This window comes from Pithys albifrons, chromosome 1, assembly GCF_047495875.1.
Source record: "Pithys albifrons albifrons isolate INPA30051 chromosome 1, PitAlb_v1, whole genome shotgun sequence".
NCBI lineage: Eukaryota > Metazoa > Chordata > Aves > Passeriformes > Thamnophilidae > Pithys > Pithys albifrons.
The window spans coordinates 24,094,145-24,116,220 of NC_092458.1; the positions used below are offsets into that span (position 1 = coordinate 24,094,145).

The following is a 22,076-nucleotide window of genomic DNA, read 5'->3' on the forward strand; positions in this document are numbered from 1 at the left end:
TTGTTATTGTAATATTATTATTAAATTTTAGCTCTGACTTATAATCTCTCTCGTGGTGAGTTCATTTTCCCTTGCTGGTTCACCTTCAAACCAGCACAGTCACCCTTTTGTCCACTGGAAAAAAAAGAGCATCTTACAAAGTAAATGATCTAACACCAAGTAACATATAAAAAAAGCAGAAGATCAGGTAAGGAAGGAGAAAAGACAAATCAGAGGAGAAAGAAAGATCCAGGGAATCACATTCCAGGTCATCTGGCTTCAACACTAAGATGTTAAAAGTTTGAAGGGTTGGTTCAAGAGATCCTGGGGGGCTGACAAAGCAGCAAGAGTTAGGAAGGTTCTAGCAGCCTGGCTTGGCAGGGGAAAACCACCTCAGACCAACCAAAGTCTTTATCTAATTGGGTAAGTGGTCAAGAGAGAAGTTGTGGTTGTGATGTATTATGAGCTCAACATGACTTTCAGCAGAAATCTGAAGTGCCCTCATATGTGAAGTACAAAAAGCACTGGCTATCAAACCATGGGCTACACTGAGCAGGAACACAAGCTCTTCCACTGATGGTTAGAAACTATGAAAGCCAGTTAAGGATCAAACTACTGAAATCAGTCAGAGGTGCAACACACTTGAGCAGGTCAAGCAGGGGTGTAGCAGACAGGTGAACATCCCACCGAAAGGGCTGGGGGTTCTCGTGGGAAACAAAGAAGCTGATGCCAGATGAGGAGGGGAGAAGAAATAAAAAAGAGGGAAAATCCCATTTGGGGTTTTACCCTTTTCATAGCACTGTGTATGAAGCACCTGGGGTAACTCTTCTCTCAGGTGTTCATTTGTCAGCATCACTGAGACTTGGCAACTGCGTTTGAGTCTGTTGCACCAACAAAAATGTCCTCAAGACAATCACAACTTAGATAGAAAGCAAAGTCTACAGGAAATAAGGAATAAGATTTTTTTTCCAGAAAAGAGAAAAAGCACACAGTTATGATTTTCTAATATGCATAAAAATGAAAGGCAATGACTGACATCTTTCCCTTCTCATTGAGGATAAGGCAAGTAGCAGTGAATTTGGTGGCAGATTTGTGTTGGATACTTCAAAAGATTTTCAGTATAATGAAACAATGCCACATTCTCTGTTTTAAAGAACAGCCAAGACTAACATGTAAAAGTAGTTGTAAGTCATATAGAATCACAGAATGGTTTGAGTTGGAAAGGACCTTAAAGACCATCTAGTTCCAACCTTCCATTAAACCAGGTTGCAACCTGTTCCAGTGCATCACCACCCTCACAGTAAAGAATTTCTTCCTAATATCTAATCAAAACCAACTCTCTTTATAGCCATGCTGCTGTAGAGAGAGGAAATGCAATAGGTATTTTTAAGGAGTTTTCCAGGCTAACATTGCTGCCTCAAAATCCACAGTAAGCAAATCAAAAGCAAATTACAGACAGGGAAGAAAAGCTTCTCTGTTAGGGTCCTGTGTTTTGTTTTCACAACCGGTGTCAGTGCAGGGAAATGTATTTAAATGTGCTTCCTACAATAAAGAGCATATGTGAGGTAGCAAAGCTTTCTCTCTCATCGACTTGTTAAGCTGCAGGTGGTATGGGCTGATCACTCCCCGGCTCAGGCAGGGATCTGTCTGGAGTCTGGAGCTGCAGTGACTGGCTTTCATGGACACCAGACAGAGGGACCAATTAAATCACCTGTTCCAGCAGTAACTGAAGCAGCAGGAAACCACTGTCAAAAACAAGCCCTCCTGGGCCAAAGCCCTAAGCCATGTGGGAGAACAGATTACTCTGATGGCTGACTCTGAACGCTGGAGTGGGATCAGTTTGAGCCACATGTCCATGTCTCTCTCTCTGAATCGCAGGAAACAAAGGGAAATATCAGTACAGCGACACAGTGCTGAATAACTGCATTTGTTCTGCTTCATTACTCATTGAAAGAGTGGGCTGGGATTTCACAGCCAGCAACCTCTTCCTGGGACAGAGCTTCTCTAGCAGTTGCCTGGAGCACACTCTGGATGGGCCCTCAAAATATTAAGCTCATCTTATGGAACTTTCTTCCTGATAAAACCACCTCATGTTTCATCGAGGTCAGAAAAGGCAATACCAGCCCCCCTCTAAACCAGAGGTATCAGATGACTATAAGAAATGCCCTGTGGGTAATACTGGTGATCAGTCACCCCAAAGTCTGTCTTCAGCAGCAGCAAGAGGAGATGCTGCCTGGGGAGGACACACAAACTTGACTGCTTTCTGCAGTCCATTTTCCTCCTGTGCCCTCAGCATTCCCAGCTGTTTAACAGGTGGTAGGAGACATGTCCACCCTTTGTATGACACTGCTGTCCATGAATCTATCCAGTTGCTTTGCGAATGTGCTGGTGCCATTGGCCTCCACAGCCTCCTGGCTGGCAGAGCCACATCTACTTTCCTTGATAATGCCAGTTTAAATCTTCAGAAATTTTTGAAGACCCAGTTATACTTCACCCAGTGGCTTCTATTCATGCAGTTGCTGACATCATGCCAGAAAACCATCAGGTGTGCTCCTTATGGGAGGTGGACTGACCATCTCCCAGCTGACCAGATTTATTCATCAACCCAGTGACTTTATCTTTAATGTACTCTCCTGTATTGCCCAGCATGGTCACCACCAGCCTGTGATCCCAAGGACCCCTGTGGAGCCAGTATTGCAGTTGGGGGTTAGTTTCTAATGCTTGCTTCAGTTTATTTCATTGCCTTCCCTGAAACCAAATTCACCCATATTGGATGCACATGACCTCCTTTTCCCATTTCAACGTTAGAAGTAATCACTTGGTAGGATTGCAGCCTTAGAGCAGCTTCCCACTAACATCCCTCAAATTAGGCCTTGTATCACTCTCTAGTGTTTGTTTCTGTGGGTGGTTGGACCAGCTTTTCCTGGAACCAGGGATCTATTTTAATGAAAAATTCCATTTCTGCATCTTATCCTGAATAGGGCATTGATTCAGCCTGCTCCACAACTCCCATTTCTACCACCATACTGTGCTTACTCCTTCTCTGGCTGCACTGAGCACTCTCATTGAACTCATAAAGGATTAATAGTACAGTCCTACTACAGCATTTTTATTGGTAGCAACTGGGATTTCCACCCACAAGTTTTGAGGGATGTTCCTCTTTTCCTGCAATATTTTCATGCTGTGATATTTTTATCCTTCACATACAGCATCACTCATCCAGCTCTGCACCCTACTCTGTTGTACCTATGAGGCTGGCAATGCAGTATCTTGCTGGTTTTCCAGCCTCCACCAAGTCTCTGAGATGCTGCCGTCTCAGGGGTTTTATTTGGCCCAGGCATTCAGGTTCTTCAGGCTTGATTTTGATGTCTCGAGCAACTGTGTAGGAACAATTTTAAGTTTGCCCTTGCTTCATTGCTTAACATCGCATGTGGCAAACCCTTGCCACTGTATTCTGTGTATTTTGTCTGTTTCATTTATCATGATCCTGCTGTTAATTTCCCTCCTGTTTTTTCAGATGCAGACTGAATGTCAGCCATGTCCACCTTGTAGATCAAATCAGTTCAAATCGGGGAGTCCTCTGCATTTGTCAGCTTTCCTCCACTTCTGGAGGAAATGCTCCTCTAGAAGCTCTTCAGTTTCCAGTGACACAGGTTGTGCCACAGCTCAGGTGCAGCCTACCCTTTCCAGGCTGCACTCTCCTCCCATCCATTAAGTTTTGTCAGTTCCTTGCATGTCTCAATCATCTACAAGCTCCTGGGTTTCCCTGTGAGGCCACTGTGGAACCTGGGGACAAGGGACCTGCTCCCAGTACCCAGAGCCTTCCTGGCATGGGCTGGGTAACCTCCCACAGCTTAAATGGGCTCCGTTGCTTTGGGAAGTTATATCAGCCTAGTTGCTGCCCTGAAATCATAACCAGGATCACTCATTTCTTACCCATGCCTTATTGAGCTAATTAGCAATAAGGAGAAATGTTAAAAAGCATGATGAAAACCACACAGTGAGGATGAGGCTGACCTGAAACTCTCCTGCTGCAGCCTCAGCCTTCCACAAACACTCCATTTCCAAGCAATGGAAAGGTTTTTTGTTGCAAGCCAGGCAAGGAGAAATTTTGCTCATTTCTGGCCTTTAAATCAGGTTTTATTTTATGACTTCTCTGCCTATTCAGCCACCCCTCAGCTGGCCATTGACTTAAGAGTTGGACTCGATCCTTAGGGGTCCCTTCCAACTCAGAATAGTCTGTGAGTCTGTGATTCAGATCAAGCAACTGATGAAATTCAGGAGGGGTTTGGATATGTGCGTGATTACAGAAATCAGGAACTCCTGTCATAGAAATAAAAATCCTGGTAGCATATTCTTTGCACTTTTTCCTTAGAAATGGAGACAATCTCTAACAAGACAAGGCTGCACGCCTGAGTCACAAGGGCCATACAGAAGACCAGATTATCCCACGGATGTCTGCCCTGAGGCATTTAATTGCCAGAGGCAGGTCCTTCCCTCCTGCCAGACACAGGAGAGAGGAGTAAAGAGGAGCTGGTACCAGCTGATCCAGTGCCCTGCAACCTGGCTTCTGGATAAACCAGAATTGTCTCTCCCATGTGACTCGTGATCAGTGAAGAGCTTCTTGCTGATAGTGCATGGGTAGTGATACCGAATGGATCATCTTGGCTGTCGCTGTATTTACTACAGGCCTACACTTACCACACACACAAAATATTTCAGTAGCAGGACTGTCAGGTTGCTCTGTATGGAGGTTGAAGAGCCAGCTGAGCATAAAGAAAGTCTTGGGGGATTCAGGCAAAACTATCCAGGTGAGACAAAGAAGGTTTGTACAGAGAATGTGGGCAGATATGGTAGTTTTGGCTTTAGTTTCAGCTGGGCCTCAACTAGGCCTCAGTTTCAGCAGGCCCAGAGAGTCTACATAGATTAGAAGGGACAAACATCACCTGACTTAAGCAACCAAAGAGATATTTCATATCATCTGACATCACCACAAGTATAAAAAGAGAGGGAGGTGGAGCTTCTGCCTCTTTTTGGTCTTCTCCTCAGACCCATGAGGACACTCTGCCCTGCCCCTGCCAAGATCAGGCCTTGCTACCATCCCCAGTGTGTTATCGAGGGAGGTGAACATTTTCTTGTTAATTTTTCTCCTCTCTTGATGGGAGTTTTCTCTGGAAGAGTTTTTTTTGGGGGGGTTGTGGGTTTTGGGTGGTTGAAATCTGTATTATTCGGTTGGGCAGCTCGGTAGAGTTGTTATGATTTCTTTACACATTTGTATATATATATTTGTGTTATATCATATTCTATTTTTAATTTTCTTTTCTTCTGTGTAAATATAAAAACCTTGCCATTTAAAGTTTCTAGTTGGTTTTTTTTCCTCCCTCCCTTTCCCTTTGGGGGAAAGGGTGACTCTGACAGATAATTGGGCAGTTGCCAAGCTATACCAAACCAGCAGGGAATAAAAAGGTGCCTCTGGTGGGAGCACAGCAGTGCAGCACAGCACTGCACATTACTAATTTTATCGTTATGGAACATTACTGACTTTATTTTTTCTGAATTAAATATTCGAGCTTGGGACTTGGAGGAAGTTTCCAAGATGTTGTAAAAGACATGTTTGAAACAGCAGCAGAAGGCCGAGTGTCTCACGAAGTCACAAGTCTCTCATGAACATCTGCAGGCTGGTTTGTGCCAGAGCAGGAGAGCTGCCACTGGGGCCTCATATAAAAACAGATGTGACTCTTTTTGAGTATCACTTTGCCTACCCAACCAAGAAAAATACTCCATCAGTGCAGAAAGAATTTCTTTGTGTTTATTCAGCAAGCAGTGAGATATATTGCCAATGATGAGTGATTGCTTTTCAGGTTGTTTTACTTCCTTGGAAAGAACCACCCCAGGTACTCCATGTTTGCGCTGCTGGACCTTGCTGCCCTCCTGAGTGAGCCTGGTGTCCCTTGCTGCCTTGTCCCAAGAAGCTGGGAAGTAGGAGACATTGATGCACCTTCTAACCCCCTCCCCAAATTCTTGGTTGCCACTAGAGCTATCAAAGGAGAGAGTGCTCAGGTCCCTGTGTGAGTGTTGTAGAAGGAGGTGTGGGCTGAGGGTACAGGGTGCAGGCCAGGACCTCACCTCTTCTCCATCACAGGGAGTGACAGAGTCAGCCCCTGTGCCCCAGGCCCATCCTCTCTCTCCCATAGACCAAACACAGGTTTGATCAGGAAAATGCTTCCCAGGACATCTGAGACTTCCTGTATGCATATATGATTAAACAAAATTTTCTAGAAACATGGGAGATCTACCAACCTGCCTCAATTACTGTGATGTAGGAGAATAAAATCAGCACATCCTTTGTTTCTCCCCCAGCAATAAGGGAATGGCACCACAGACCATTTGGAGATTACTGTTTGGTGAATCACCTTCAGTGGTATTTTGAATTTTCAAATTTTTTAATGTCACTTCATTTGAGCCATATCTGTTCTATTTTCCTTCCTGCCAGGGGTGCTTCCCTCTGTTTCACCCTTTTTTACACTCACTCATAATCATGAACATGAAGAGCTCCATGCATGGGCTGCTGTGACTTTTTGCAGTTGGTTGTCTATGGGAGGTACCAACAGCACAGGAAACACTTACAGAATTGAATCTCTCAGTCCAGTGACACAGAATGAATCCCCCAGCTTAAAAAGTGAAAGAGCTGCTGAAAGCATGAAACAGCATTTCACACTCACAAAACCTACTGGGGCAGGGGGAGAAGCAGGTCAGGATGGACTCTGCCATGGGGAGTTCTGCCATCCAGTGGCTTTTTTACTTACTGCTGCACAGCTACAGTAGCTTTGAAATGCACAGTGCCTGCTAATTTGAGGTTGTTGACCTCTGTTGTCTCAATACAAGAGGGGATGACAACAGGGACCTGGCATAGTCTCTGCATATCCGAATTCTCAGCAGTTGCAGCTCTGGCCATGTTACTGTTCCTGGATCTTTGCCTGTGAAAACTTCATTGCATCCAAAAGTGCAGGTTTCCATTTCCCCACTGTCAGCACGTTATTGCTTCCAAGAACTGGAGGGGAGCAGTTGTTTTCAGACAAAGCTCCTCCTAATACCAAACTGTTAGCAGCAGGGTCTTAAATTAAATTAAAAGGTATTTAATTTTTTAAATCATAATTGGATTTGTGCTTTAGAGCAGAAACTCTGTTGTGTTTGGGAGGATGCACAACAAGTTGTTAGGCATCTCTGTTTCTTGTATGACCAGCAGGTGTGGGAAATGCACTGAGCCAGCTGCTCCAGAACTCCATCAGCAGAAGAAAAGGACATTTGTCTCCAGGAAGTGTGGTGAGAAAGTGGGGAGACATCCTGCAGCAAGCATGTCAGGTCTGTGATGTTTGCCTAATATTTTTGTAAATAATTCACTGTACCAAAGTCTGTTTTCCATTAACTGTTGGGATCAGGTTAGCACTGTTCCTCTCAGTGGCTGTTTGCATGTTTTCCCTCCTGCAATGGTGTGTCTAAACAACAGATAAATACAGGTAAATTGCAAGCCAAACAATTGGCAAGTCAGATAAATTGTAATGGACGTAATTGAAGGATGTTTCTCTTCAATTTTCTTGTTTACAGTAGCTATGGAAAAGCAAGCTGGAGCCAGTAAGTAGTGTCCCTTGACTCTCATCAATTTTCTTTTTTAAATTTTATTTAGAAATAAAACCCCTTCTTTTTGGAGGTGCCTTTCTCCATTGGCCACGTGGGCAGCCCAAGTCACAAGCTTAAACCAGATAGCTAAGTTTTAGGCAAGGTAAAATAAAGGTAGATGAATTGTGCACAAATTCACTTCACAAGCTGCACGGTGGCTCCCTGCTGGCACGGCTCAGAGGTAATCCTCTCCAGAGTCGACAACATGTACCATGACCACACCTGCCAGCACAAACACCCGCACTAGTATCTGCACGATGCCACGGCTTTCAGTCATGGATCTGAAGGCATTTTAACAGCGTGAGTCACGCATTGTGTTGGCCTGACATCTGGTTGTAGATACTGACTGCTCTCAGGCTGTTCGGAGCGTCACGGGAATTTTCTGAATGTTGACACAGCTGGAGCTTTGGAGCCAACCGTGAAAGCAGAAGGACTGAGCTGTGTAGGTAGGCACTAATTCAGCCGCTCATCTCCACTTACACTCACCCACAAGTTCATGCCTGTTATGGATCCCGGTCTCTGTCAGTCACTGCCATGCAAGCAGATTTTCCCCCAACCGACACATATCCCACTTGAGCACATAACATTTGCATTGGGAATAGAGTTGCCTTTGAGATGATATTTAAGACAGATAAAATGAAGGTCTGCTGGGTGCATCCAGTGCTGCCACTGAACCTGCTTTTCTACCTCCCTTAAGAGGTTTTTGAACATTTCTCCATTTAGTCTTAAATTAAAAGGAATTAGATCTGGGACTATGCCACCCAAAGGTTTAGATTTAAAACAAAAGGACTCACCTTTTAGTCCACATGCTCGCCTCTGTATTTGGATAAAATGTCTTTTATATTATCTGTGTATTGATTTCTAGGGCACTTACCATTCAGCAAAATGAGTCAATTCTGTCATTGTTTCTCTCTATTTAGAGTCGGAAGGAATCAAAATGTCAGCTCAGTCATAATGACTGTTACGAAAAATGGGATTTGAAAAATGAAAGGCAAAATCATGCATGTCATGTTGTAGGAGTTCCTGCCTCAAAGAAGACTGCAGAGAAAGGTTTGAAGAACCTGGAGAAATACCATGCCAAGACTGGAAAAGTTGGTGAGGTAAGTGTTGCTCTGGCTGTGATTAATTGCTGGTATTATTTTTCAAGAGTCACATGCTGGAACAGTGCTGAAGGACAACTCGGGTGACCATGGAAATGCACTTGATTTAGTGAAGGTATGATCAACCTTCTCAAAAGCACAAAGCTCATCCTTCATTTGAAGCACAGTCAGAAGAGAGCAGGGGCCCTGTTGAAAGGCAACCCCCCAAGCCTTTTCAGCCAACTCCATGGCCACACTAAAGCCAATGCTGACCAGACTGTCAGCTCCCAGCACCTGGGGAGGACCCTGGTGAGTGTCAGGGCATGAGCAGACTGCCTTTGCACTGTGATGCTGCTGATTGCTTCCCACCACTCCCTTGGGAATGAAGAGATTAATTGTTCCTATGTCACATTTAGATAATAACTTGTTCCAAAAAGCAGTTTTTTAACTGATCACAGAGGCCTGCAGGCTGCAACTATGTACTATCAGGTTAATTACACTTAATGCACCACAGGGGCCTGGCTAGTGGGGGATCTTGCTTCATTATTCATGCCTACATTTGTGCCTCACTTGTTTGCCAAGTTGTATCCTTATCTGTAAAATCCCTAAACATTTGGTGCACACATTGGCATCTGCTTTTGTAAAGCTCCAGGCCTCTTAGACTTGTGCTTTATTATCCCATACAAGAGGATGAGAGGAGGAGAAGGACTGGGGCAGAGATCCAGGGGAGATTCCTGGAGGAAACAGATTTTCCCACCCTTGATGCAGTTGGGGGAGAGAGGAGTAGTCACCTTGCACCTGCAAACCAGTCATGCTGCTTTCTGCACACTGTCACCTTTACAACAGTAGCTGTGTTGTTTTTTAAGGCTCTGACAGACAAAGAAGTAGGGCAGGAATTCCTCTTCAGTGGCCCAACAGTCTGCCCTTCACACATCTGCTGGCTTTGCCTGCTCCTTGGGCTGTTCTTGCTTTCTCTCTATAGAGTCACAAAAGAGGTAAGTCATTAAGGATCAAAATGAACACAAGCGGCCTGTAAGCAACATAGAGCTCTTGATAAATAGTGGGATAAACAGTAGGGTTGGGATTTCTGGTATGCTGATATTGCTGTCTCACTTTCAGGCTGACAAACAGTACTGGAAGATTGGCAAGTCATGGGACAGTGAAGAGCACTTAGGATAAGACACAGAGATTTTATGCAGGATGACAAATTCTGAAAAAATTCTGAGCTTGGACAAAAGAACAGCATCTGTGTAAAGAACTACACGTCACACACATGTATAAAGAACTTTACATGTATAAAGCCAAGCACAATACTGCTGTAAACCCAGGTACTGAAGAACATCCCAACTCCTCTGTTCATGTTACTGAAATGTGGAATAATATTCCTTAATACTCATTAAAAGGAGTAAATAAGATTTGGTTAGCTTTCTAGCAGGCTGTTTTTGAAACTCATCAAATGCCATGACATTTTTCCATTGCAAGGGTAGGCTTTCCCCTTTCTCTCTCCATTTGATTTGTTTTGTGTTCCTATACCCACCTACAAAAAGCAACCTATCCTGGTTGCCTATCCTGGCCACTCTGAAGGAGGAACACACTAATTTTGAAAATGTATGGTCCCCTCTGGAGGAAACTTAGTTATATTCTTGAACACTGATTACACTAAAGCAGTTGTTAGTTGGGTCCCTTTACTCCAACTACAATACAAACACATCTGAGGTTATTGATGGGGATAAGCATGAAGGAATCTGCACACAAGGAAACAGCTGTTTAACTGAAGATGCTAATGTTAGCAAAATACAGCAAGGGGCAATGATCCCCAAGTCTGGATGTAAATGAGGAAATTATGATTTCTTAACAAAGTTAAAACACAAAAGGAACAGAAAAAGAGCTCAAATACTATGTCAAACAATCCTGGTGAAAAGGGAGCATAAACTAAAGCAGTGCATTTCAGTTGTGATTTTTGTTTGTTTGCTCATTTCAGGTGGGATAATGCACGAGTTAACAATGTCCAGAGCTACAATATATTGGCACAACACACAACTACACAAACAAAGTGAATGTGAGAGCCCATTTTTGTAAGAGAATTGGATATTGACACCTCTGAATAATTATTAGAGTCATTGATTGCACACTTTGTTTCTAATTAAAAAGACCCATGATTTCTCCCTCAGAAACAGTAAGAATGGGGGAGGGCAATGAAGCCAGAAACAAGTACAAGATTCCAATGGGAGTTTTTTCAGCTAAGGCGAAAAAAATAACTTAAATCACTGTTAATAAATCAGAATGCAACCTATCTCCTGCTGTTTATTTTTTATCTTATTTCATGAGAATATCCAGAGTTTTCATCTGTGCCTGCAGTTTCTCAAGCAGTAGATTAATGCTGCCACTGTCCCTGGAGGTTTTTAAACTGAGATTGGACGTGGCACTGAGTGCCATGATCTGGTAAATGGACTGGAGTTGGACCAAGGGTTGGACTTGATGGTCTCAGAGGTCTTTTCCAACCCAATTGATTCTATGATAAGTTATAATACCACTTAACAGGAAATTTTATCTTCCTTGCATTTTATCTGTCAATACATGTGTCTTAACAGCAGTACAAAACAGCAGCACAGGCCGTCCAGAGAGGCTGAGCTGTCCCTGTCCTGAGCTTTTCAAGGCTCAGAGGTTTTTTAAGACTCAGCTGGACAAACTACTGAGTAACCATGTCTGACCTCAGTACCGGCCCTGCAATGAGCAGGAGGTTGGACTACAGACCTCTGAGGTACCTTTCCAACACGAATTTTGTGATCACCTTATGTCAGTCTGTTTGTTCCTGCACAAAAAGACAGAGTCTCTTATCTGTGCTTCATAAAGATCTACAGAACATTTACAAAGCTTCATTAACAAAAGGATGTGGACATACACTGTTTGTGCACCCTGTTGGTTCAGATTTTAGACTTGAAAAAGTCTTTAGAGAATGTGTGCTTATACAGAGAAGGTTTGGGATAGCAGACTGACTGTATGACATTTGTGGCTTTGGAAGAAACACCATTTCAGAAACACCCAAACATAAAGTTTTAAGGAAATAAAATTTCCTTTTTCATTAACACCATCAGCTTGTCAATTAAAAGACATCTGTAAGCATCTCTTGTACCTAAACGTTACCCAGAAACAACAGGTACTATGTCTTTTCCCTTCTCTGTATCTGGGAAGCAGTTACTAGCTCTGCTTTTACTTAGGTAGTTCATCACACACTTCTGAAGCTGTGCACGCTACCAAGCAAGCCTGTTATTAACATATTCCCTCCAGAATACCCTGCAGTACTTTTGTAGGCTGTAGCCTGCAGTGCCGTGCAATGAACAGAAGATCCAGATCCGTATCCGTATCCATACACACACTGCTTGGGACACTCCTGGCCGTGCACCCTCTGCTGGACGCTCACCAGGCTGCAGTGACACAGGCCCGAATCCCGAATGTGCTTGGTAAGGCTGAGCCATCCTGGTTTTGGTGCTCTAGGACTCCAATCCTGGCACAAGTATTATTATTTGCTATCCACCACGACCAGGATCACTTACCTCGTTTACTGGGCCCCAGTACTTGTGCCATCTTTTTAAGGCATGCCCTGTACCTTGGGTGCACTACACAGGTCCTTCAGAAGGGGTTCAAATTCCAGCTTGTACCAAGCACTTCCCTGTGGGAACATGATTAAGACCTCACAGAGACTGCAGTTCTAACACACTGCAGCAACAGACACTGTGCAGATGCTGGAAGAAGGCGGGGAGGGAAGAAAAGCAACATTCATTTATCTCCACTTCTCTTCCATGCTCTTCTATTTCAGCTCAAATTCTCATTTCTGTCTTCAGTCTGCCCATAGGGGCCGTTACACTTTTCAGTGCCACTACTATAACCTATCCTTTTCCTTCTGCACACAGCGCTTCCAGGTTTTATCTCCCTGTACTAGTATGTCTACTGCTTTGAACTCCTACTGGTGTTTACTCTTCTCTTCAAGCAGGCAGAAAGGATAAACACTCATTTGCAGCGACTGTATCCCTCTAATCTTCTCACAACACAGTCATTATGATCAACTCCTCTTCAGTGTGTCCAGTGTGAGAGAGGCTCCCAGCGTGTTTAGCTATAGAATTTATGCTTGCTGGAATGAAAACTGCTTTGTCATTTGATACAGCAGCAGCAGCAGCTTGCTAACTTTAGCCCCAGTTTTTAAAACTGTAAATAAAACTATGCACACAGTTGTAATTTATGAGCTCGCAGCCCCTAATTCCTAACTCAAACCAAAGAGGCAGGCTTCAGGCTTCAGATTTCCAAAGTTTGCAATTTTAGAACAGGAAGAGCACCAACTTTCACATAAATTTCAGCTCTTAGGCTATTACTGAACACTTAGGATGACGGAATAGATATGAACTGAGATAGCATGTCTCCTGGAAGACAAATTATACAACCTACCAAGATGTGAGTAACTCCTGTTACTTGCAAGTGGAGAGTTCATGTACTTTTTAAGCTACAGAGGAAGACACTGTTTGCCAAGAAACAAGCCTGAGATCTGGATGAGCAAGGTAAGTCATCCAAATACCTGCCACTCTTGGTGGATAGCCAGTCAATTCTCCTGTGACTACTAAACAGAAGGCTTTTCAATTCCTGTTCCCCCCTCTGTGCAGTGAAAGTGAAGTCCTGTGTCATCACTGTAAACCTTTACTGTTACCTGGGAAATGTCCTCACCATCATTAGCTACATCTATTCTACTCACTTCTCTACTTATCTGACTTTATTTATAAAGTTTTCTTAGGGCGAGCCATAAACTGCAGCAATCTAGTCACAAAATTAAAACACGAAGGCAGATAGCCTGTAATTAATTTATTAATATTTCAGGCAATTAGTAACAGCACTGAACTTTCTATGCCTACACATACAATTCTTTAAGCACCAGTGTCACCTCAGCCATTCATACCAGACAGGGTAAGAATTCTTATATTTCAAACATAAACTCTTAACTCGGGATTTAAAGTATTTATTTTATAAAATCTAAATCCAACCAGCACACCTTATGCCTTAATTTTTTTCTGCTCCACAGGTTTCAGGCGCTGTTTAATGACAAGCTCTCCCTCGCTTGTAAGAAAGGTGCCAGGTATTTCCTCTTCTGTTGGCAACCCATAGGGGAGTTTCAGTGGCTTTATTCTACAGGCAAAAGAGTTTGCTTAGTGAAATCATGTGACTAGGAGAGAGTTACATGAAGTGTTTCAAATGAACAAATAAATAAACAAATAATTAACAAACCTGACCAGATGTTTAATAACTTTCAGTCTGGCATTCACAGAAGGGATATTTTTGTGCAGTCTTGGCTGATGCGCCTACATAAAGGATGAAACAGGTTTTACAAATGTGTTGCCAAATCCCAAATCTCTGTTCACTGACCTTTTCACACTATCAGTAAAAATATACACCACATTTGCAAATGTAAGATTTAGAGAACTGTCATGCATCACAAACATAAAGTATTAAATCAAACCTGGATCAAACCTCATTCCAGTGAAATGACAATTTGAGCTTTATTCCCATTCTATTATCAATATATTTTTCTTCCAACTGTTAAAAATACTACAGCTGTAAATAGATGAATTTAGGGGCAAAACTGCTTGCTTTAGTTATCTCTTAAATTGTTCAAGCTGTAATATAGCACTGACTAGATGAATCTTTGCACAACATGCAGTTAGCCCAAAAAGCCTGGATAAACACGTCTGGCACAAACTCTTAGTCTTGGCTTTCGAAGCCTGTTCATTGATAAAAGAGTCTTATTTGCCTTCCTGCAACATCTGAATAACATGACCCCCAGAGAAACTGAATTCCAAGTATTTACAAACCTATTTCTATTACTGTAGGAAAAATTCTCAGGGTGAAGCTCTCCTCAAGCGTGCAGAACAATACCATAGGGGGATATTCTGAATTCCCACTAAAAGCACACTTGCCATGAACATTCCCCTCAGCTCTTTAAACACATCATCAACTTCTTATATTGCTTTACAGCTGCTATAAATGTAATTATCTTTTGTGACTGCAAAACTGAGGTCCTTAAAAACCCACCACCTTAATGCTCCACTTCTGACACGTACAAGTATAAAGAACAACAATCATACTTTATCGAGCCCCAGGTCACGTACTATCTTCTTTTCCCAATATGGGCGACCAATGACACTTTTTATTCTAGTAATAACGTGGATTTTGTGGGGCTGCTCAGGGTCACCTCCATACTTTTCATGATCACCAGGTCGTGGCTGAAATACCTAGAATGAAAAGTTCATAAAACCAGAGAGTTTTTTCCTAAATATCTGATCATTATTACTATAGTCAGCTACTCTCTAAAACACACTTCAACTCTGGTAAAAATTCTTACACGTTTTTCTTTTCATGCAGTCAAAGCACCAACAAAGGGAACTCAAATGTAGTTTTTATAACATGAAGTCAAATGTATTTTTGTAATGGTTTGCTGATAAATACAGTGGCTCTTGATCGTGACTGCATGACTGCACAGAAATACATGGACAACACTGGACCAGCACAACATCTAATTCATGTGCATCTCATCAGGGAGCCTCTGCTCAGCCTCTGGAAGGGAAGTTTTCCCACAGGCTTTAGGAATGCTTTTAAGGAAAAGAGTCAAGAGACACAAGATGGCATCTTGCAAAAATAAGCTAAAAATGTAAACGTAAAAAGGTAAAGCAGAAGTCAAAATTCCCGTCAGTTTTGTTTAATTATTTATTGGACAAAATGTTTCAGTTAGAAGGGACTTCACCAACGATCATCTAGTCCATCTGCCTGATCACTTCAGGGTGAAACAAAAGCTAAAGCACATTATTAAGGCATTGCCCAAATGCCTCTAAAACAATGACAGGCTTGGGCCACTGACCACCTCTCAAGAAAGCCTTTTCCACAGTCTGACCACCTTCTCAGTAAGAAACCACTTCCTAATGGACAGTCTGAACCTGTCCTGATGCAGCTCTAAGGCACTCACAGGTTTCCTGTCACTGGATCCCAGGAAGAAGAGCTCAGCACCTCCTGCTCCACTTCCCCTCCACAGGAAGCATCAGAGAGTAGTGAGGTCACTCCTCACTCTCCTTTTCTCCAAACCAGACAAACTCAAGAGTCCTCAGCTGCTACTCACAGGACACGCCGTCCAGCCCTGTCACCAGTTCAGTTGCACTCCTCTGGATGCATTCAAAGACCTTCACATCCTTCTTAAATTGCAGGGCTCACACAGCACACAGCAGTCCAGGTGAGGCTGCACCAACGCTGACTACAGTGGGATAATCACCTCCTTTGACTGGCTGGCTGTGCTGTGTTTGATGCACTCCAGGGTGGGGTTTGCCCTCCTGACTACCCGGCTTCCCTGCTGACCCCTGTTGAATTGCTGCCCACCCATGCCCCCAGAGCCCTTTCTGCAGGGCTGCTCTCCAGCTACTCCTCTCCCTGTTTATGCTTGTGCCCGATGTCGCTCCATCCTAGGTGCAGAATCTGGCATTTGTTCTTCTTAAATTTCATGCCACTAATGACTGCCCAAAGCTCCAGTCTGTCTGGATCTCTCTGCTAATGGTGCATTCAACTCTTGCACCCAGGTCACTGATGAATACTTTGAACAGGACTAGCCCTAGAACTGAACCCTGCAGAGCATCGCTGGTGCCCAGTCACCAGTTAGATGTAGCCCCATTCCCTGCAACCCTTCGGGCTCTGCTCTCAGCCAGTTCTTCCCCCAGTGCCCTATGAACTCACCTATAGAAATCTGTCATACCACAGCAAACACAGAACTTAGCAGCCTAACACCCACTATTCAGCTTCTCAGCTACTGAAGCACATACCGAGTCCGGAATTCTCGACCTGGTAAAGAGACAACGAGCCCAGGATGGGGACACCATCCCCTCCATCCTCCTCCACAGCACCTGCAAAGAGAGGAGGCCGTAACTCGTCTGCACTTCCCTCACACCTCTGAATACTAGTAAACAGATGACGCAGCCACGAGCCATCCCCACCAGATCCCAACCTTCCTGGAGCCTTCGGACCCCAACCCCGGCCCAGATCGCCTCCTAGATCCCCCCGGACACCCTCGATTGTCCCTTCCCGTCCTCTGTGAGCCCAAGCCCCGGCTCCAGCTCCAGCCCGGATCGCCCCCTGCATCCCCCCAGACATCCCCTGGATCGTCCCTTCCCGTTCCTGTGAGCCCGAGCCCCGGCACCAGCCTGGATCGCCCCCTGGATCCCCCCGGACACCCCTGATGCACCTTCCCGGCCCCTGCGAGGGCCATGCCCGCCACGGCCGCCATCCCGGTGCCCTCCCTGCTTTCCGTGCGGACACCAGCTCCGCGGCACTTCAGTTCCGAGCGGGCGGAGGGAGAGCGATGCGACACCTCCCCTTTCTCTCCTCCTCCCCATCCCGCCGCCTGTTCCCGGTCCCGGTCCCGATCCCGTCCCCGTCCCCGTCCCCGTCCCCGTCCCCGTCCATGTCGCGGCCGGGGGGCGATGGCACCGCCGCGCTGGAGCGGGCCGGGGCGGAGGCGGTGAAGCGGGCCGTGGCGCTGGATATGGCGTCCCGGTTCCAGGAGTCGCTGGTGTGTTACCAGGAGGGCATCGACCTCCTGCTGCAGGTGGTGAAAGGTACCGGCGAGGGCCCGGCGAGGGCCCGGGGAGGGCGGGGGTTGGTCGGCCCCAGGGCCCAGGGCTGCGGGGTAACTGGCCCCTGTGCTTTTGTGGGTCACAGCCACGAAGGACGAGGCGAAAAAGCACCGCTACCGGCAGAAGATCTCCGAGTACATGACCAGAGCCGAAGACATTAAAAAACACATTGAGAAAGAGAAACAAGGTATTTATAAGAATCGAAACGAAGGGCGCCGAGAGGATGGAGCCAGGCCCTTCTCGGCGGTGCCAAACACTGGGGCAGAGGCCATGGGCACAAACTGAGGCACGGGATGTTCCATCACACATGAGGAAAACTTTACTGTGCGGGTGACCAAGCACTGGAACAGATTGGCCAGGGAGTTGTGGAGTCTCCCTCACTGGAGCTATTCCAGAACTGCCTGGACACAATCCTGTGCCATGTGCTCTGGGATGGCCCTGCTCGAGCAGGGAGGTGGGACCAGGTGACCCGCCGGGGTCTCTTCCAACCTGACCCATCCTGTGGTTCTGTGAGCCACGACCTACCCCTTCACTTTTTAAGTGTTTGTTCTTGTGTGAACGTTTATGGGTGAGGTGTTCTAACACAGATATGGTGTCCTGACCTTCCTTTCCTTGCAGATGGCAAATACCATAAACAAATCAGGATAGAGGAAAATGCAACGGGCTTTGGCTATGAAAAGCTTTTCCATGAGTACCTCAGTGAGATTGTTTCTGAAGTTTGGGTGGAGGACCCATACATTAGGCATATTCATCAGGCAAGTGGATACTAGGTGTAACTAGTACAGATGTAGGTACTAGAGAAATTCCAAGTTACTAAATTAAATAAAACTTTTTACAGCTGTATAACTTTCTACGATTCTGCGAGATGCTAGTGAAGGGGCCTTGCAAAGTGAAAACAATCCACCTACTCACTTCCTATGATGATGTAAGTGTCTAGATTCTGGTTTCTCTTTCCCTGTACTCATGTGATACCACATGCAAATAGAGTTGTTCTTCCTTATCTGAACTTGTTAGACTCAGGCTCTGATGCTTTCAGCAGAAAAGTCTGACTTAGGAGAAAAATAAAAAGGTGATAGTTGAACATAAGTAATTTTGTAAGTTCAGAGTTTTACAGTAACTAGCAAATTCTTGGTGAGCAGAATCTGAAATTGAAAAGATATTTCTGTGAAAGTTTTGTTGTGGAAAACGTCATGAAAAGCAAAGCATCTCTTGAGGTCCAGAGTTTTTTGTTCTTCCAACAGCTGTATTTCAGTGTCATTTTAGAGGCTTTGCAGAGCTGAAATCTCTCAAACTAGCACTGCACTAATTTATAGTGTTACTACACTTGTTTTTAATAGTAATTCATATCTAGTTTCAAAGGGCTGAGGGTGAGCTCCTCCTCCACATCCCTTAGCAAATGTACCTGTAATATCTCTGCTCTTTATCCTGTCTTTGAAACTGTGAATCTGCCTTCACCCAAGTAACTTTCTTTTGGTTTACTTTGATATTAAAAAGGTTTTGTTGCTGAGTTGAGGAAGAGCTGACTAGAAGTGGACATCTATTATAAGAAACCCCATAAAACTCACATTATTTTCACTTTTGACAGGGTAGTGGGAGGAGTCAGCAGATGAGTGGCTTGGAAGAAATACAACAGTCTTTAAGGAGTCATGGAGTAACACTGAATATTGAATTTTCATCCTCTATACATGATCGAGAAATCAGGTGAGCGATACGAAAAATGAGTGAATGCCAGTTATTTGAAGTCAAACTACTTAACCCTCACTTTTCAGACAATTATTAGTTGCAGCTGTGATTAACAAAGTGGAAGGCAGTGACCCTTACTGGATAAAATCAGCCCTCCATAGTTTCAAGTTTTCTAGTTGTGAACATCATATTAGTTGTCCTTTTATACAGAATAGTGTCTTCTGTGGTCAACAGAGGTACTGGTGACACCAAGAAAGAATTGTGAATGAAACAAGGAGCTTGTGCATCCCGTGAATGTAACTACTTTTTTTATTCAACATACTCATAGTATTCAAATTTGTGAATTTTTCAAACAGATTCAACAACGGATGGATGATTAAGATAGGAAGGGGTCTTGATTATTTTAAGAAACCACAGGTAAAAATGCTTTGACCTCTTTAATTACCTGAGAATGGGCTTTTCCAGTCAGTACCTGCTCACCATGTCAATTCTGTCCATTTCTGCAGGGTCGTTTCAGCATTGGATACTGTGACTTGGACTTGCGACCTTGTCATGAAACAACAGTGGATGTCTTTCACACTAAACATACAAAGAAAATGTGATCAGATATGACTGTTTTTAATAAGTGTTTTCATAAGCATAGAAATGCCCGAGTCCAGCTGACTGCCCTCAGAAGCAACTCTTCCAAGTACTTAGTGCAGCACAGCTTTTATAATCTATAGATTTAAGAATATTTGAGGCTTTTCAGCCTGAGAAAACACAACTGTACAATTCCTTCACTGTACTTCTTCTGTAATCTTAACTAATACAATGCATGTCTAAATTTTATCTTGATTTCATAGCAGACCCTCAGTATTGTCTTTCAAAGGCCTCTTAACTGTCGTCTCTGGTTTTAGTATTGCTTTTGTCTTGAGCCAGTTTTGGTTTTTAGAATTTACCACCTTACAAGCACTAGAAGCTGGGCTGTCACATGTCTTCTTTTATAAACAATCTTATTTATTTCCTTTAATTTCTGTATTCTAGTCATGACTACTATTCCGCTGGGTTTTGGTCAATCCCATAATACCTTATTTTACTGACTTCACTACTAAGCCCAAATTTAACATCCCATTTGCAAAGCTCCTTGCCTGCAAAGGTTGTAGCATTCATTGTACAGTCATTGTGGGGTTACCTTACGTGTCTCTGCGTTATGGATTTTGGCCTGGGAAGGCTGCAAACAGCTGTGGTCTCTTCCCTGTCACTCCTGTATGTTTTTTTATTCTGTGATGTGTGGTCATGTACCTGATTTCCATCCTTTGCATTAGGTGTGGAAAGGATGTATGATCCTCTCTCAGTCTTATTCTCTAAAGTCTAGTGAGGCTATTAATGCCAGTCTCAACTGCAGTGAGCTATTTCCCTACTACTAGTCCCCTAGAAACCCCAAAATTTAATGTTCTTTGGAAAGTTGGATGCCCTGCATAGCTCAGTTGGTCAGAGCATGGTGCTAATAATGCATCATGGGTTCAGTCCCCATATGGGCCATTCACTTCAGAGTTGGACTTGGTGATCCTTATGGGTCCCTTCCAACTCAGAATATTCTGTGATTCTAAGGAATATGCTATTTGGAGGATAGACAAAAGTCTTTCCTTGTCATTCCATCATCCTTTGGAAACCAGAAGATATTACCTGAGCCGTTGCTTCTTTTTCTTCCTAAATAAGAGTTCTTTGTTAGCAAGAATCTGCCAAAGTCATATATTCTGACATGAAAAATAGGCAGGGGCCTCTTTTGCAGGTCCCATTGAAATCTTTTCAGCCTCAGGACTGATAGGTGCCTTATGCTTTCTGCCTCCTGTAATACAGTAGGCCTCTGTATTCTAGTAGCATGTTTATAGGTGTATTCTATTATCCTTTTTTCCCCTTAATGTGCTTTATTATTTCATTTTCTGTCATTTAATGCTGCTATTCTTATCACCTTTCCTCTAACAAATCTATTCCACAGAAATCAAAAAGAAATGGAGCTGGTCTTTGCCTTATTTTCTGGGCCACAATTTGTTGATGGTTTGCCTTCCTTTTCTTACAGTGTCTCAGCTTTGGAGCGTTACATCAGGAAAATGAATAATAGTTGTGCCACAGAGCTGTGTGCTACTAGTTGTTCCCCTAAACATTCCACAGGAGCTCCCTGACTTGCTGCTGTGATACTAGTTTTCTAGTTACTGTTGTGAATTTTATTGAGTTTTGTATAATATATGCCTATTTTTAATGGGAATAAAAATTATTTTGTATTATTTGTAGCTTTAGTCATCTGTCTGACTTCTTCACTGCATAGGGTAATTCAAGGAAGCTGGGTAATGCCTCACAGATCCAGCTATGTTTGGCAGAAGGCTCTCTGTAAATACAGTAAGCTTCCCAAATGTGAAGCTTTGTGTCTTTTAATCAAGTCCAGCAATTTCAAATATACAGCGGCAAAATAAAGAGCTTTTCCTTCTAATTCAGCTTTAATTCAGTAGCTAAGACTACGGCTTCCCTTGCAGATCCCGTGGATATGCAGTGTCTGTATGTATGGACAATTAAGCCCTTAGTGACGTACCAGCTGGTGTCAGTAGGAACACCATGTATGAAGAGCAATGAGCATGAAGGAGTGGAAAACAAACTCTCAGAGAAATCATTTTACTGACTTCAAGCCGTATTCTGTGTTGCTGCTCACACTGATGCAGTCAGGTCATCACCTGAATTGTGCCCTCCTGGCATCACCTGTGATGAGCTTAATTCACCTTCTCTGCTGGGTTCAGCTGAGTGCTGCTCAGCCCTACAGCCAGGTCCCAGCTGAGGGCTGGATTCACCCCAACTGACTGCACTCCTTAACTAAAGGTAGGTCAGTTCTGCCATGTAATTTCCTCCTCATGAGTGCTAGTCAACCAGTCATCTTTTAAAGGTGTTAGTGTGGAAGTAACATAGTAACACCTCATAGGCCTTTGCAGTCATCACCTGTGAAATATTTGCAGCTGTCTCATCTGGTCAGCATTGTTTA

At 43.9% G+C, this 22,076-nt stretch overlaps 3 protein-coding genes across 4 annotated transcripts; 2 read left to right on the top strand and 1 right to left on the bottom strand.

The window, feature by feature from the left end:
* Positions 1-5,027: 5,027 nt before the first annotated feature.
* On the top strand, positions 5,028-10,977 carry LOC139678834 (uncharacterized). 2 transcript variants are annotated; one of them, XM_071570030.1, is made up of 7 exons: positions 5,028-5,102; positions 5,841-5,873; positions 7,226-7,341; positions 8,577-8,706; positions 8,804-8,871; positions 9,602-9,730; positions 9,855-10,977. In XM_071570030.1, exons 1-7 carry the CDS (start codon positions 5,033-5,035, stop codon positions 9,912-9,914), a joined length of 606 nt encoding a protein of 201 aa, XP_071426131.1. In that variant the 5' UTR covers positions 5,028-5,032; the 3' UTR covers positions 9,915-10,977. The 2 variants fall into 2 exon arrangements, with proteins under 2 accessions (XP_071426131.1, XP_071426142.1); XM_071570041.1 differs by lacking the exon at positions 8,804-8,871 and having other exon boundaries at positions 8,577-8,756.
* A 2,580-nt stretch (positions 10,978-13,557) lies between these two features.
* Positions 13,558-17,161, bottom strand: MRPL30 (mitochondrial ribosomal protein L30). The gene is made up of 5 exons (XM_071582017.1): positions 16,996-17,161; positions 16,577-16,657; positions 14,861-15,007; positions 14,004-14,077; positions 13,558-13,904 (listed from the first exon to the last, which is right to left on the bottom strand). Exons 1-5 carry the CDS (start codon positions 17,035-17,037, stop codon positions 13,772-13,774), a joined length of 477 nt encoding a protein of 158 aa, XP_071438118.1. The 5' UTR covers positions 17,038-17,161; the 3' UTR covers positions 13,558-13,771.
* Positions 17,087-21,339, top strand: MITD1 (microtubule interacting and trafficking domain containing 1). Its single transcript, XM_071582005.1, has 7 exons — positions 17,087-17,368; positions 17,472-17,573; positions 18,005-18,141; positions 18,225-18,311; positions 18,972-19,087; positions 19,426-19,486; positions 19,576-21,339. The coding sequence occupies exons 1-7, from the start codon at positions 17,113-17,115 to the stop codon at positions 19,669-19,671; spliced, it is 855 nt and encodes a 284-aa protein (XP_071438106.1). The 5' UTR covers positions 17,087-17,112; the 3' UTR covers positions 19,672-21,339.
* Positions 21,340-22,076: the final 737 nt, after the last annotated feature.